Below are 16,924 nucleotides of genomic sequence, written 5' to 3'. Positions count from 1 at the left end.
CTCTGTGTGGACCGTGTGACTGCCTCCCTCCCCCCCCCTCTCTCTCTCTCTCTCTCTCTCTCTCTCTCTCTCTCTCTCTCAAACACCTCGCTTTCTTTTTGTTCTTTCCTTCTCTCAAATCCTAAAAGTTTCCAAACCCTAAAATTTTTCAAATCCTAAAATGTTTTCTCTCTATTTTTAGCTTTTTCTTTATTTATAGCTCTCTCTCTCTCTCTCTCTCTCTCTCTCTCTATTTTTAGCTTTTTCTCTATTTATAGCTCTCTCTCTCTCTCTGTCTCTCTCTCTCTCTCTCTCTCTCTCTCTCTCTCTCTCTCTCTCTCTCTCTCTCTCTCTCTCTCTATTTAAGCTTTCTTTCTATTTATAGATTTCTCTGTATTTATATCTCTTCTTCTTTTGTTTATATCTTCTTAGTTTTTTTTTTTGTTAATTCTATTTGTTTAGTCTCTTTCTCTCCTTGTCCAATCTTCTTCCGAGCGGTCTTATTTTGTAATCCTCTTCCGAGCTCCTCTTTTCTACATGGTGCCTTCTCAACTTGAACGAGTAACACAAGTGTTCTTAATGTTCAATGGCACCAAAGTAGCTACTGGGACCGTTTTGCACGTAAACCCCACTGTGGATACCATCCATGGAATTCCTTTTCCACACCTGGTCATAATGTTGGCGTGTTGATTGGATGTCAAAGTGGGAGAGGTACCTCTTCCTTTTCCCACGAAGATGGTGATATCAGCACGTTAAATCAAACCATAGGCTACATCATTGTATGGCCAGTAAGTGTAAGTTATATCTCTCTCGCTTTTGCAATTATGCTCTTTTTTTGGTGATTCTAAAAACTATTTGTAGCAAGAGATTCTGTTAGTGGTTTTATATCTCTCTCCTACCTTTGTAATTATGCTCTTTTTTTGGTGGTCCCTCTCTCTCTCTCTCTCTCTCTCTCTCTCTCCTTCCTTTCCCTCCCCCGCCCACCCTCCCTCTCTCACTCTCTCTCCTTCCCTTTTACCCTCTCCCTCCCTCTCTCTCTCTCTCTCTCTCTCCACCCTTTTCCTTCTCTCCTTCCTTTCCCTCCCCCGCCCACCCTCCCTCTCACTCTCTCTCTCTCCACCCTTTTCCTTCTCTCCTTCCTTTCCCTCCCCCGCCCACCCTCCCTCTCACTCTCTCTCCTTCCCTTTTACCCTCTCCCTCCCTCCCTCTCTCTCCCACCCTCCCTCTCACCCTCCCACCCTCCCTCTCACTCTCTCTCCTTCCCTCTCTCTCCCTCTCCCTGTCTCACCCTCTTCCCTACTCTCTCTCTCTCTCTCTCCCACTCCCACTCCCACCCTCTCCCTCTCCCTCTCCCTCTCCCTCTCCCTCTCCCTCTCCCACCCTCTTCCTTCTCTCCTCCCTTTCTTACTATGTTTGCATCTCTCTCTCCTTATATATATATATATATGTGTGTGTGTGTGTGTGTGTGTGTGTGTGTGTGTGTGTGTGTGTGTGTGTGTGTGTGTGTGTGTGTGTGTGTGTGTGTGTGTGTGTGTGTGTGTGTGTGTGTATATATATATATATATATATATATATATATATATATATATATATATATATATACATACATACATACATACATACATATGTATGTATGTATGTATGTATGTATATATATATATGTGTTATATATATATATATATATATCAGTCCCTCTCTATTTCTATTTCCTCATCTTTGTATGTAATCCGTAGCATTGCATGTCATTGTATGATGCCTCTACATGGTAGTACTCTTTGCATGCGCTTATATTTTTTTGCATTGGCATGGCATTGCCAAGTACTGCATATTGTGTAAGTGATTCCATGCTGATTCTAAGCCTTTTTTAACGTGATTGTGTTCTCTTGCACGTGATTGAATACCTTTTCATGTGATTGCATGCCTTTCTTCTTACTCTTTGCACACTTTTGCATGTAGGTGCATGCGCTTCATGTTATTAAAGATTCATGAAACTCAAAATTTAAAATTTTCACTTTCTAATAACAATGAACAATGTTATTAAAGATTCATGAAACTCAAAATTTAAAAATTTCACTTTCCAATAACAATGAACAATGTACAATTGACAAGGTGAAAAATATACACAATTATACGTAGAATATAATTTCATTCCAGGAAAGATTTTACATCAGCCTTGCATACTCTTTCATAAAAACAATGAACAATGTTAAATTGAATGGTTAATAATATTATAGATAATTGTGGGTAAAAGATAATTTTATTCTAGAAAAGATATTACATCAGGCTTACATAATGTTTCCTAAAAACAATAAACCATGTAAAATTGACAAGGTGAATAACATTCCCAATTGTAATTAAAAGATGATTTTATTCCAAAAAAAGTATTACATCAATCTTACATATTGTTTCCTAAAAACAACATCACATAACTACATAATGATGCAAGCTGGTAGGAGAGAGTTCTAAGGGTTCCTACACCTAAGTGCTTTTAAAGGCTACTCTATTTTGCACCTCCTCTTAGAGGGTCTCCTCCTTTTCTTCACCAATGTAGCTGTAACTCCACCAAGTATCGATGGCAGCTCCAATCTTCATGTTCCACGCATATAGATCCCCTGAGCGGATGGGCTCATCCGCTTAGCTTGCCCCAAAGATTATGGGCTTCTATTGTAATTTTGAGATGCTCTTATACATCTCTACTTGACTTCCTGTACAAATCCTTGCACATAGCTTCAAGGGTATCCTTGAGAGTAGAGTTTTGGGCATTTGGTGAAGACATGATTAGTGAGGGTAAAGGATAATGTGAGTCAGAGAAAGGTAGATAACGAGGAAGAGGGTGAGAATGAGGGTGGGTGAGGTGGTAGAGAATGATAGTGTGTGTGACAGAGAGAAGGAAAGAGAGGGAGAGGAAAGAGAGAGAAATATGAGGGAGAGAATGGTAGTGAGAGAGAGGGAGACAATAAGAGATGGAAGTGAGAGTGAGATTAAGAGCAAGGGGGCCATATACATGGAAGTTAGTTTAGCTGCGAGGCTGGGGTAGGGCTTTCTTTCCCTAAATCTTGAGAACCTTCCATTGAGTCAAGTTCAGATGAGTTGTCACTTGTGGCAAGTCTAGGACACTGTACTATGCTAAATTGTGTTCTGAACGAAGGCCCAAAGCAGCCCAGAGTAAAACACGTCCAAACCATAAGTGCATGTGACTTAAGGCTGGTCAAGGGTTCAAGGAATTGGTCAATTCTTATTATTTATTTATTTATTTTAACTTTTTTAAAGTGGGTTTCAGATAGTTCGAACGCTTTGGGAAGGGTTCCACATGCACTTTTTTTGGGGCCGACCAGAGGATTTCCTATAGTTGGTCCCTTTATGGGAAATTACAAAATTTTGGGGTCTTGTATAGCTTGTGCCAAAATAACCGCAATGGCCTAAAACCTAATAAGCAAGATTATCCGTGCACTTTTTTGAAATATAAGATAATAGAGGAGTACTATTAAATTAGCATAAGAGAGAGTGGTGAGAGTTACATTTTACCTTTCATGTGTGGCTTCTAGGGTTTACACTCTTGGGTAGCCAAAGTTAAAAAATAGGTCCTAGGACTCATTCAGCCACTTTAGCTTATGCAAACACCTAATCCACAACTAGTACTCTCCACCTAAGATCCTGTGGTGCGTCTTAATAGACAAGCGGCGGTGATCATACACGCAAAATAATACAAGATAAGCACATTCTAATGAAATCTAACATTTCCAGGAGACTTCAGCCGAGACTTCAGCCAAAATTGTTGAAAATGGTATGGTGGTCGGCATCGATACTGTGGATGTCTTTGGCAGCGGTTTAACATTGAGCACAGTTTCGATGTGGAATACCAAAAAAGTATAGAGCTAGCACATGTGTAGATCATCCTCGTCAAAAAAGAACAATGAAATAATGGAGAGGCTGACAAGGTGAAAATCAAGTCAAGGAGGTCTCAGACAGGTTTTAAGGAGGGCAGGTTGATAAAATAAGCACAAAGTTTAAGGGTAGGCTCATAAGCACAAGGATAAGGATAGGGGAACTGTAACCCTCAAGCTGAGTTGGGGATTTACTACATAAATGGTCCAACCCTCCAATCATGAGGGTGTGGCATTTTAAGCAATGGATAAGTAGGGGATAAAGAAACACCACAAATCACATGGGACATGTACAAGACCTTTGAGAGAGAGAGACAACAAAAGTACCAATAGACATGCCATCATCATTATTGTCTCAAAAGAAGAAATATTAGAAATATTCAAGCAATATAAGCTTCTAAAGAAGGCACCAAGTTTTGGATATGTAACGAGATCATGCCAATGCAACTAAAGTGAAAAGAAGAAAAAGGCGAGAATAGCATGCAATACAAACAAGTCAATAGTCCTTTGCGAAGAGAGAGTCATCCAAGAATTCTTATGCCAAATGGATTGACTCCAATTCTTCACCTCTTACATGTTCCTGGTTGCACTAGCTAATTAATAAATACTCTTATAATTTATTTATTTACTTTATGAACCTAATGAACTCTAGTAGTAAACAATTATTTTGGGCTTGTAGCGCATGTATATGGCTTCTATTCCTCCATAGGCCTTCTACAAATTTATATTCATTAGCATCATCAATATATAACTCTCTTTATGTTAATTCTCTCACATTTACGCATTCATAATTATATAATTTCTCTATATATATTAAGTAAATAAATATATTTACTTCTACTTACTAATTTAACACATTTTATATAACTTGATTACCCAAATCTATTTGAAGAGATATTCTGATAACATGATATACACATGGCTACTAGATGCATATTTATGTGTGCATGTGTGTCATTAGGGGAAGGTTGAGGTCTATGGGGGCCCTTTAAGCTGCCATGAGATTAAGGAGATGATTAGTGTGAAGGCCAATAGGAAAAATACATGTGTACAAAAACGTTGGGTTGATTAAGACCCTAAATCTTGTGGTCAAAGGTGGAATCTTACCTTTTTCAGATCTGCCAGCAAAGAAAATCTTCAATATCTTTTTTTTAAATATTTTTTTAAAGGAAAAGTTTCAAAAAGTTACCCCCCCTCACTTCCCTCTTCCCTCCAAAAGTAGGGGCGTGTTTCTCTCTCCTCCCTTTTAGACTAACCCACTTTCCCCATCTACCACTCACTACACCCTCACTTGCAGCCCTATCTTCATCCCCAACTTGAGGAAAGCTCTTTGCTACCACCTACTCAGAGAAAGCTCTGTTATCAGCCTCTTTCTCTCTCTAGAGGAAGCTCTGTTATCAGACTCTATCTCTAGGTCTCTCTCTCTCTCTGTGCAAGCAGGCACCTAATGCAATCTCTCATTAGCTTTCTTTTGAGGAAAGCTCTTTGCTACCAGCTACTCAGAGGAAGCTCTGTTATCAGCCCTTCTCTCTCTCTCTAGAGGAAGCTCTGTTATCAGACTCTCTCTCTCTCTCTCTCTCTCTCTCTCTCTCTCTCTCTCTCTCTCTCTCTCTCTCTCTCTCTGCATGCAGGCACCTAATGCAATCTCTCATTTGCTTTCTTTTGAAGGTTTAGCTTTCTGTGTGTGTGTGCATGTGTGTGTGTGTGTGTGTGTGTGTGTGTATTGTGTGTGTGTGTGTATGGATTTGCAGCAAACTTCTTTGAAGCTTTAGCTAGCTCTCTCTCTCTCTCTCTCTCTGAGCAAGTATTTGCTTTTTTGCCATATTCTTAACATTCACTTTCTTTTCATTTGGGCCATCTATGGCTCTTCAGTGTGTACGCAGGCCATCATCCACTATCGAGTCCATGGCTATTTCCACAGTACAGGATGATGAAGGTTATTGGATTCCTACCGTTTTTAAGCGGTTCATGTGGATAACAATGCAGCCCAGTTTGAGGGGTGCACACAAGGTTCCTCGAAGGCACATGGCTTCCACAAGCCATCACTTGGAAAGGAAGGATCTTAGAATTCAAAGTTTGCAACAAGGATGGAAAGCGGCTTGCAAAGGTGCAACATGTTTACACCTCAAGCCAAATACATCTTGAAGATGAGAACTCACCACGGTTCCCAACTAACTGTAAGTTTCAGTACTTGTTTAATGTTTCTTTGCTTTGGAGAAATGCTTGCATGAAGACTATGTGAATATCAAGAACTCCAATGTATTCTATTGTATGCAGATGTTTTCCCTTCAACATGTGTGGAATGGCAGCCTCTAGAATGTTTTACAGGGACCTTCGAAGCATGTCATGTTGATCTAGGTAGGCTTATGTATGCTGGGGAAACAAGTTCCGAACTTGCAAATAGAGGAGTATTTTTCATTGCTGCAACATATCTTGTGCCACAGAGGGGAAGGTTTGGAGCACTTGAGCCAATTTCTCCTCCTGCACTAATAGAGGAGTATTTTTCATTGCTGCAACATATCTTGTGCCACAGAGGGGAAGGTTTGGAGCACTTGAGCCAATTTCTCCTCCTGCACTAAATAGCCCGGAATGGCCCATTCCAGACCCCACTACAATGGAGAGCTTTCAGCGCAGGATTTTCCATGACATTCAGTCAAGCCTAAAGGCTGCATATGGATCCCACAGGATAAGTGTATCTCTTTTCATGCCTTTACATGTGTTTATTGCTATTTTCAAAGCAGGCAAGTTCCATCGCACCCCAACAATGTGGATAAGCAAAGATGGGGCCTTTGAAGCTCTAGATACATTTCTAAAAGGCGATTGGACCACCAAGGTGGCAGAACATAAGGGCGATGTAATAAAGTGCTCAGCGATAATGTCAATGGTAAGATGCAGGTATCACATAGGCAAGCAAAATCTAACTATGGTGTACCCTATTAGAAGGTGGAAATGCTCGCATGGTGAATGGGAGGCTTAGGACTCTGATCTCTATGCTAGGGAGGAGGTAGAACTTCATATTGAAGTTCACCCAGGAGAGGAGCATACAGTGGTAGTTAATGATGATTGGAATTTTGCTCAGTTGAGAGATCGTATTGTCATGTCCTTTAATGTAAGGAACCAATTCAAGTTTGTTGTTTCTAATCGACCCATGCGTCAAAGGTCAGAGAAACATACACTCTGTGTGTCATTGGAGCCCCCTAGGGTCCTTAGCTTGAAAGACTGTTAAGTTGCAGACGTAGGTAACATTTTGAGTGATTTTGGGCGATAATTTGTAGCGGTGTACTTTTGAATACAAAATTGTTGATTGCACCATAGTCTCAATGTCCTCTGTATTTCACTGCAATTTGAATTTTAATTTTGTTAATTTTAAAATTTTTAAGTATGTTCTATAAATTTATTAAACTTTATAGTGGAATGCTTTATAAGAATAGGTTTTGCTTCATAAAGCTCATTTCATTCTTAAGATCTTGCAGTTTCTATTTCCCTTCAATATCCTGCCATGGCTTCAAGCTCTAACTCGCTACGCGCAAAACTTGAGAAAATTGGGCCAATGTGATGATGACATTGAGGTGGGGTTAAATCAAAGTTGTGCCTTCTTATTTATAAGTGAGTTATTACTAACACCTGATTTTTTTCTCTTGTAGAAAGCTTATATTTTTGACAAGTTTGCTGCACGTGGAGGTGGAGTTCGTGTGCAATCCGATGGACGAGACACCTCCCTGATTCATTACCTTCTAGCCTCTCTCCATCATTTATTCGAGTAATCCATTTAGAGTACTCTGAGGAGGCACAAGCAGAGCTCATCAAGTGTAAAGCTCTAAGTGGGGTTCTCACCGAAGATGGGCTAGCAAATAATGCAAACAAATGTATACTTATTAGCAGGGAGGCAGCCATGTACACATTTGCAGGCAACTACACCGGCCACGTGCTAAGCCACTGTGCCACTTCAATCTCCAAAGGTGTAACCAATCCTATTATTATAGCTAATAGCCTAGGTGAGAAAACCACACAGAGTGACGAAGCTAAAGAAGCTCTCAGAAATCTTCTCAGGAACTTGTAATTTTCTTTCTACGAAATCAATACAAAATGTATACTTTTTTAATTGTAATGTTTCTAAGAAGTCTGAACCATTTCTCTTGTTTATTTGTTGTGTCAGCACTGTGCCCTCTAAACTTTTGGCAGGCATGTGAATGTGTAGGAAATTTCATTGATAATGATCAAATATTTGTTCTTTGAATGTCACTTAACATCCAGCTGAAATCTGGCAGTACAAAATCTGAACAATTTTTAAAAAATCAGAATTTTTTATGTTTTTTGATATTTGTAAGCATATTTTTCATCAAAAAAGTGCACATAATGCTGGATAGAGTCAAAAAATTTAAAAAAAATTGCTGTGCGCTACGGCGCGAATTTCAACCTTTCAAATTGCAGGCTAGGCTTAAATTCGCACCGTAGCGCACAGCCCTTTTTTTGATCATTTTTTCACACAAAAATGCCTAGAAACATTAAAAAAAGAAAACTGTTGCTTTTTTAAAAAATGTTCTATCTAATGCCAGACTTCACCAGGTGATTTTGAGCCCCAAATAACTTTTTTTTTTGTCCTTGAGCTTTTCTAAGGCCTTATTGAGCTTTAAGCCTTTTTTTTCGGACCGAAAATAAATTCAATATAATTTTGTTACTGCACTATGTAAGGATCCTCTGTTCAATGCCAACAACAATGCCACGTATAACAAGATAATGTTTCACAATCACCTTATCAATAATATAAATTTTGTTCCTGTTTAACTAAGGCTCTTAATACATGATCAACAGTTTCTCTCATTCAAACAACAGTACAAGAAATGAAATGTCTGCTTTTATAACAGTTGAAACAAATGAATACGTTGGTTAACGAGTCATTGACAATATCTTATAGATTCAAAAAAATGTATTACAATGTCGAGATTACAAAAGGCACAAAGGCCGCCGCCTAAAAGCTTAATCCTATCCTATAAAGCCTTCCTTATGGAGTGCTTTATCCTGACGTAAACGTAGTGCAAGTGCCATGTCAACAGGCTTTAGGGTCACCCTTTTGGCGTGAGCATGGCACAGCACCGAATCTTGAAACAGAGAGACCAAAATTGTTTCTGGCGCCTCTTGGAGGGCCTCCAGTGCCGTACTCTGTACCCGAGTGACCCTGTCACTGTACTTGTCGATGACTTCTTTTACAACTCTTGCAAAGGGGGCCTTCGCCATGATGGGGTCTGTGCTCTTTTGGTACTTTCTGATTTCTCGCAGAGCCACGGTCCCTGGTTTCCATCTTCTCTTCTTGTTGGCTACAGGGGGTGGTGGTGGATGCGACCTCTCTTCCCATGGTTGTCTATCATTTCTAATTTTTTTTCGCCTTTCTTGCTCGGCTGGATCTAGATTTAGTCTTCTCTTACTTGCTTCTGCCTTCTTCTTTTCTTGTTCTTGTTTTAATCTGCGTGCTTCTTGAATTCTTTGTTCCCGTCTTTCCCTCTCCCTTTGCACCTCCTGCTCCAGTCTTTCCCTCTCCCTTGGCTCCTCCTGCTCCAGTCTTTCCCTCTCCCTTTGCTCCTCTACTTGTCGTCGATCCTCCTCTTCCATCTCCACCTCTTGCTGCCTCTTTGCACGTTCCTTCTTTCTCTTGACACGAATCTTTATTCTTTGTTTTTTAGGTGGAGACGGGGGCTGACGCCTCTCAAGTTCCTCATGTAGTGTTTGTGCTAAGAGCCTATCCTGCTCTTCACGATGGCTTATTTCCTCTGCTTCATAGAAGTCAGCAGCCTGTTGAAACTGCTCTTGCTCAATACACAGAAGTGCTTCCTGGTCTTCCTCAAACGCGACCCTTAGCTCCTCTTGTAGCTGCTGAGGGAATAGGGCTTGCTGTTGCTCTCTTCTTCTATGCTCCTCCTCATCAATCTGGCGTTGTTGCTCTTCCAGCACACGCTCCTGCTGCTCAGCCTCTGAGAGAGGTCGGGGGAATGGTGTACACGTGGCTCTAAATGAGCCGGTGTCTCCAGGCTGCTTGGAGACATCCTCAATATTGTCCAGTCCTGAGAACACATCCGGCTGTACATCTTCCTGTCGGGTCTCTACCTCTCTGTCCATGCTTGTATGCTTCTTTTTGTTACGTTTTTGCACTTGTTGAAATGCCTGTGCCGCGGGCTACTGCGTGTATTAAGTTGTGTGCACCAGACGGTACGTTTGGGTTCTCAGTTTTGCGTGCAGTGTGCTTAGTTCTAGCCATCCATTGACTTACACGAGTGAATGAACGTGAAAATGTAATTTTAAAACTCACTTTCATAGGTTTATATAGTTTTTGAAAAAAAACTTATTAATAAAAAAAATCTCGACATTAATAAAAAAGCTCTAACTTAAAAAAGGCTACAATTTTCTAATATGGAACCCATTTTCGACCCATACGCCTCCGCGCAGCGAACCACTCACGCATCCCATGCACGGCACTTGATGCTCGCCATGCAATTGCTCATTGCAGATTGACATTTTTTACAACCCTTCATAGTAATGACACCTGCCCTTTTGGTTTCTGTCGGCGTCGACCTCCCAAACTGCGATAAAACCAATTAAACATCTCATGCAAGGCATTACTTTTTTCCTTACCACCTCCACCATGTCGCGTGTTCTTAAAGTATGCTGCCTTAGCTTGATAATGAGAGCGCTCCATTCCTTGGGTGCTCCAAATTGCCATTGGACCATATTCGTCGAGAAAAAACTGTGCGTGGGCAAATATAATGTGCTGCAACAAAGATCATATCAAAATTTTACTATTTGGCGATTAATATCAGTAAATAGATAGAAAGGTAAATACCATATAGTGGGTGATATGTGTTTCTCCCCATGCATCAACCATTTGCTGAGTAAATGTATGTATTGCAGTCTTCAAGTTTGCAATCTCCTCAGCAACAAGTGGAGCCTTTTCTAGCAATTGAATCATTTTGTCAAGTGACTCCCACAGCCTTGCCCGCTTGAGACCAAGCTCTGCATTATTCCCACGATAAGTGGTGCATTCACAAATGGCCTTCCATAATTCATATTTTGTGTGACTATTGTACCCCTCGTAATTTGAGAGAAGGTGTCTTGCTTTGGACCCACCCATGCATATTTTGTTTGGATTATCCTGACCCGGTCCTGACTTTTTAGTATCCTTAGTCAACTTTACAGCACCACCATGAAACCCCACACTTGAAAGGACATCTTCCAGCTTACTGATGCATTCGTTGCGAAGATGTTCAGGCTCCATATTCCATGCATAATTGATATGTAACTTCAGTAATTTGTCCATTATGCGTAACCTAGCATGAAGCGTGCAAATATGAACACGGGAAAGTGGAATCTCTAATATAGGGCTCCATGAGATATCTTCTTGATCACGATTAGGCGGACAATTGGTATTACAATTCATGATGCCATTAACCCACTGCATTGGTTTCTTTGGATCTTTGTTTTGCGTTGCACTCATTGAAGTTGGTTGTACATTTTTCTTGCCCTTTGCATGAGATTTGGTCGTCTTGGTGGCTGCAACCTTGCCTGAAGCTTTGCCGCGATCAATATACTCTGATTTTGAATGGCAGCAATAAATACATGGAAAAAAAGTATTTGCTCCTAGCTTGCATCCCAGCATACACTTCAATGTCTTTAAATCACCTGCCATGTGCCACTCAACTGTAAATGTTCCTACATCTTCCACATGCAAAGTTTCTCCTTTTGATTGCAATGATATGACATTTGGGATGCCTGTTCGGGTAAGGTACCATCGCAATGTATCATTCGTCTCCTGTGGAAGCTCAAATGCTGCCAACCACCATATATTCTTTTCTGATTGCACTCCATAGTAATCTTTTCCCTGAGATTGACTTCCTTTGTTGGAATTTGAGGCTTGTGCACTACAGTCAAGAAGATTATCATCCTGTTCCAGATTTCCTTTGATAGCCCTGTTCATAAGTGTTAGGCTGACTCTTTCTAATTTGCGTCCTTTTACAATTTGACACTCATCAAGCTTTAACACAAACACAGCCTGACCTTGGCACTCCTCAATGCTTAGACCATAATAAGAAATCATAGCTCTTTGAAGGGTCCTTAAATCAATAAAGACATTGTTGTACTTGTTGTATTCAAATACCTTTGTAGTACATACAGGCAGAGCATCCTCCACATGACGGTAGCCACCTAGCATGGTCGCAATTTCTGAGTTTGCACTTTTTCTTGCCATGGTTACACTGTATGGAGTTGGTAGCATGGGTCGAAGAAAACCTTTAGCATGATGACCTAGTGTAAACACCCTGTAGATGGCTTCATATCCCTTCCTACTGACACCAGCACTATCACATGCATCCATAATCTGTATGGGGCTTACCATATTTTGTAGCTCTCCATAAATTCTGTTTCGGATTTGCTTAGATATTTTGCATGTGGGATCTTCTAGCAGCTTATATATGTCTGATAACTTAACATGTTTCAATATGCCTGCTCTACATTCCTCAGCACCACCTTCATATCCCATCATATCCCCAGCAATATCTCTACATGGAACATAAATACAAAATAACATCAATATGTTTCACAAAACAGAAAGGCCTGCAAAACAATGGCAAGAATAGAAGTTACCTTGTTGCTCGTACACGTCGTTTTCTTGCTCCACTTAGGATTGCCAAGGTTTCTAGGGACTGACGCTTTCTTTTCCGTTGTCGAAAGCCTACTGGAAGCTTCTTCAGGCTTGCAAGGTGTCGTTGCTTGTTTCGTGCATCCTGTTTGGCTGCATTCACCTTGTCCCGTTCAATATCAAAGGCCTGCTTAAGCAAAAAGTTGTTCTTCTGGAGCTCCTGGTTCTGAGTTTTCAAGTTGTTCACCACTTCTTCAAGCCTATCAATGTCCTTCTTGTGTTGCTTCTGCAACTCAAGCCATAAGCCTCGGAAATGCAGTCTTAAATGCGATTCCTGAGCTGTAACAAAAGAAAGCCTCCTACAATAGCCAAATAGACCATTAGCTCCATCACCTACATAACTAAGAAATGTAGTGATATTAACAAAATGAGGTGGAGCATTGGTGAGCGGGTCAATAGGGTATATGAATCCATTCGTCCAGAGGTCAATACATTTTCGCCCTTGTGATCGAAGAGTACCCAATGGCACATCGGTCACACCACTTGATTTTGTGCTGCGGATTGTAGCATACTCAGCAGCCAAATCTACATGTAACCTGAACTTTGGTGCTCTGTTAGATATATCTTCAAGTGGCATTTTCTTTAGGGTTAGGCAATGCTGAAAAGAGCTTCTTGTAGAACACAATGCAAGAGTGAGGATAGGGTATTCTGAGGAGAGTGCAATGAAGGTTTGCTGTAAAAAATATTAGAAGGTCATAGATCTTCTGATTAGGTAATAGGAGAAAGGACAAGGAAGATGGCAAGAGGCATAGAAAATGGTAGATTGAGGTTTTGCAGCATAATGCAGTAGAGAGAGAGAGAGAGATGTAGATTGCAGACAGAAGTAGGGGATATGTATGGTAAACAATGCAAGAATGGAAAATGGTAAGCTTTGAAGCTATGGAGGTTGACAGAGGGATTTTCTGCACTTCAATGGGGGAAAGACATGAGAGAGAGAGAGAGAGAGAGAGAGAGAGAGAGAGAGAGAGAGCAGAAAATGATAAAAAGATGAGGCATGGAGGATGAGAGAGTGTGAGATATCTGCATTTGGAAGTGCAGAGGTTATGGAAGCTTACTAATCAGAGATGCAGAGCCATGGCACACCCAAATGTGAGAAAGGGGAAGAGAAAGAGAGTGGTAGAGAAACGAGGGCGTCTTAGAGAGAGAATGTAGAGAGAGAAAGTGGGAGGGACCTAAACGTGGAGGGAAGAGAGGAGGGAAGGCTTTTCAGCCATTTTGAATTTGGGGAAACCAAAAAGTTACCCCCATTTTAGCTCAAGCAAATATATATTTGAAAAAATAGAAATTCAAATAATGATTGCATAAAGATCCCCTTGTCAGGCCTAGTCAAAGTATGCTTAGAGTCCTTAAGCAAAAGTACTTAAAAACATAATATGGCAGCTTAAAGGGCCCCCATAGACCTCAACCTTCCCCTAATGCATTCTCTTAATTAGCAAGTTGTCTTATTGGTGGGGCTTATCTTAGAAAAATCATGAACATCATTTGCTACTCTAATAATGCTTTTTTATATAACCTTCAATTTTTATTTTTGTGTGTACTTTGTAGCTTTTCAGTGGTATTTGGTAATATAGCCACCAAGTGGAAGCTTAGTAAAGAAGTTTGTGTACCCATAATGGAATGATGACTATGTGATAATGTGGTGGCATGGTGACTCGATGGTACCCAAAAAAGCTCCTTGGCTTTTCCACTGTTGTTTCTTTATAATTGTAAAAGCTCGTTCAAGAACATTGCACTACCCACCATGAGATGACGGAAAATGATGGTGAGAAAGACTCAATAAGAAGGTTTTCTTAAACAAGAAGGTTGAAAGTGCCCATGTGTAAGAGCCACACCAGAATGACCACAAGGTATACACAACATGTATAACAGCAGGGTGATAGTGTCCATAATGGATTAGATTCTTCCTCACTTGAGATGGATAAGGGTTAACCTAACCCATTCTTTTCATGGTATCATGGTCATAGAATGACCGTAAATGCTCTCTCTCTCTCTCTCTCTCTCTCTCTCTCTCTCTCTCTCTCTCTCTCTCTCTCTCTCTCTCTCTCTCTCTCTCTCTTAACACACACACACACACACACACACACACACAAAAGTGAATGTGCAAAGTTTGAAAGTACCTCCTTAATAATTAGCTTATGAAGGTTGGAGATCATTTATTATACTTTTGTGTCAGTTACTCCTTGACAACCTACTTTTGAGTATGGATTATATACCCGTGGATACATTTTTTTATTTTTTTAAATAAATTTAATCTCCTTAGGAGGCTCTTGGAAAAGCCTTCAAGCCCCTAAAGAAATCACATGACGCATTGATACAATCCACTGTTGAGACTTTGGATATAAATAAGCTTAAATTTCGAAGCTATAGAAGAATTCTTGTGAATATATTTTCTTTTAATGAATCTAATCTTCTTTGCATATAAAATAACTCTTCTTTTGACTACACTTAGAATTCCAAATTTACTTGGTGTTTTTCATGCATATCTTGCAACATTGTGTATCAAGGTATTTCAAACTCCACATCATACAAAGTTTTACCTAGTCTTTATATCTTGCAACAATGTGTATCAAGGTGTTTCAAACTCCACATCATACAAAGTTTTACCTTGTCTTTATAAATTGTGACTCTTGTTCCTTTTACATTTAATTAGTTTAACATGGGTTCTTTTATTATCTCCACATTGAAAATGTGGCAATTGAGATTACCAAACTTATTTATGTCATAGCAAAGAATAATAGTAATAATAATAAGACATATAATATTTTTCAAAAAGGAAATGATTATATTAAAAAAGAAAGCAAAAAGGGGAGGGAAAGATAAACAAAAAAGAGAGGTGAAGCAAAACCTATTATTGAAGATTAGGCACGATCTTACCTTTGTTTAATGTGAGGCTAGGAGGAAAGAAGATTGATCAAGTTGGAAGGTGCCAAGCTACAAAAGAAAGAAGATTTACAATATCCTAAAAATTTTCCATCAATACCAGAAGGGTATGTTTTCATAAGTTACTTCCCATTTTTAGAGGACATTATTTGATAACTTTAGGACTAAGTTGCAGTTGACAAATGGTCACATAGAAATATACAGTCAGTTGGCCTTTGATGTTCTCAAATCTTATTGCCATGACAAGGACTCAAAATGGGAACGGTATCTTTATACCAGAAGGGTATGTTTTCATAAGTTACTTCCCATTTTTGGAGGACATTATTTGATAACTTTAGGACTAAGTTGCAGTTCACAAATGGTCAAATAGAAATATACAATCATTTGGCCTTTGATGTTCTCAAATCTTATTCCCATGACAAGGACTCAAAATGGGAAACGATATCTTCATTTAGTCCAAGCTATCCTAATGACACTCATTCATCTAGTATTGGCATACCTCCATATGAGGCAGTGTTTGGTCATTATTTCTCGTCTCTTCTTACGAGGATGGTGCTGCAATCATTGGAAGCCAACAAGACCACATAAACATTTTTAGAGATTATTGAGTCCGTGAATCAGTGCCTTGCCAAAGCACAAGAATTATTTTTAAATCTTTGGCTCGTTCCCTATTGTAAAAAAGCTTACTGATGTCTCCACATGAAGTTGAAGCTACCATACAGTTGGACTTTGCATCATGTCTTCCATGTCTTATGGTTAAAGCTATATGTTGGACCATCATTACAAGAGGTTTTGAATGAGTAGCAACCTGAAGTGGTCGACGAAATGCATACATACATAATATTCTGGGTGACATGTATCCGTAAAACCTAGTGGCTAATCTATATACACCTCTTCTTACAAATCACCATGAAGGACGCATTTTTTATATCCATCTGATATAAAAACCAGCCTTTAGCTAGAGCCACTGCAATTACAACTCTCACAGTTGCCATCTTTGCAAACAACTGGGGCAAATGTCTCCTCATAATCAATTCCATGTGTCTACGCATATCCTTTGGCTACCAATCTAGCCTTGTACCTGCTTATGGCACCATCACTGTTATGTTTCACCTTATACACCCACTTACAACCAATAGCTTTTTTACCTTCAGGTAATGGTACCAAATCCCAAGTGTCATTTCTGTACAATGCATCCATCTCCTCATGCATAGCTTTCTGGCAACATACATTTCCAATAGCCTCATCAAAACATGTGGGTTCTACAACCTGCACAACTTTTGCTATATAAGCATAGTGATGTACCACATAACCATCATAAGTCAACCTCTGCACATGGTTTTTAACTCTTCCAGATCTTCGTAACTTTGCATTCATGGCTTCCATAACCTTCTTCACAACACTAGGTGTCCTCATTGTTGGAATCCCAAGCTCCTCATCAAGACTCATCTTTGAGCCACTAGAATCTCCATCAACAAGAGAATGCCCTATAGAAATA

The 16,924-nt window shown here is 39.8% G+C and overlaps 1 protein-coding gene across 1 annotated transcript; it reads right to left on the bottom strand.

Annotated features, from left to right (window-relative positions):
• Nucleotides 1-12,236: 12,236 nt before the first annotated feature.
• Nucleotides 12,237-16,421, bottom strand: LOC147614662 (uncharacterized). Its single transcript, XM_086779771.1, has 4 exons — nt 16,335-16,421; nt 12,492-12,772; nt 12,351-12,406; nt 12,237-12,265 (listed from the first exon to the last, which is right to left on the bottom strand). Exons 1-4 carry the CDS (start codon nt 16,419-16,421, stop codon nt 12,237-12,239), a joined length of 453 nt encoding a protein of 150 aa, XP_086635897.1.
• Nucleotides 16,422-16,924: the final 503 nt, after the last annotated feature.

This window comes from Cibotium barometz, chromosome 41 (genome assembly GCF_041138505.1).
Source record: "Cibotium barometz isolate CiBa-2024 chromosome 41, ASM4113850v1, whole genome shotgun sequence".
Lineage (NCBI taxonomy): Eukaryota > Viridiplantae > Streptophyta > Polypodiopsida > Cyatheales > Cibotiaceae > Cibotium > Cibotium barometz.
The sequence above is the reverse complement of the archived record's forward strand: the minus strand, read 5'-3'. Positions and strand labels throughout refer to the sequence as shown.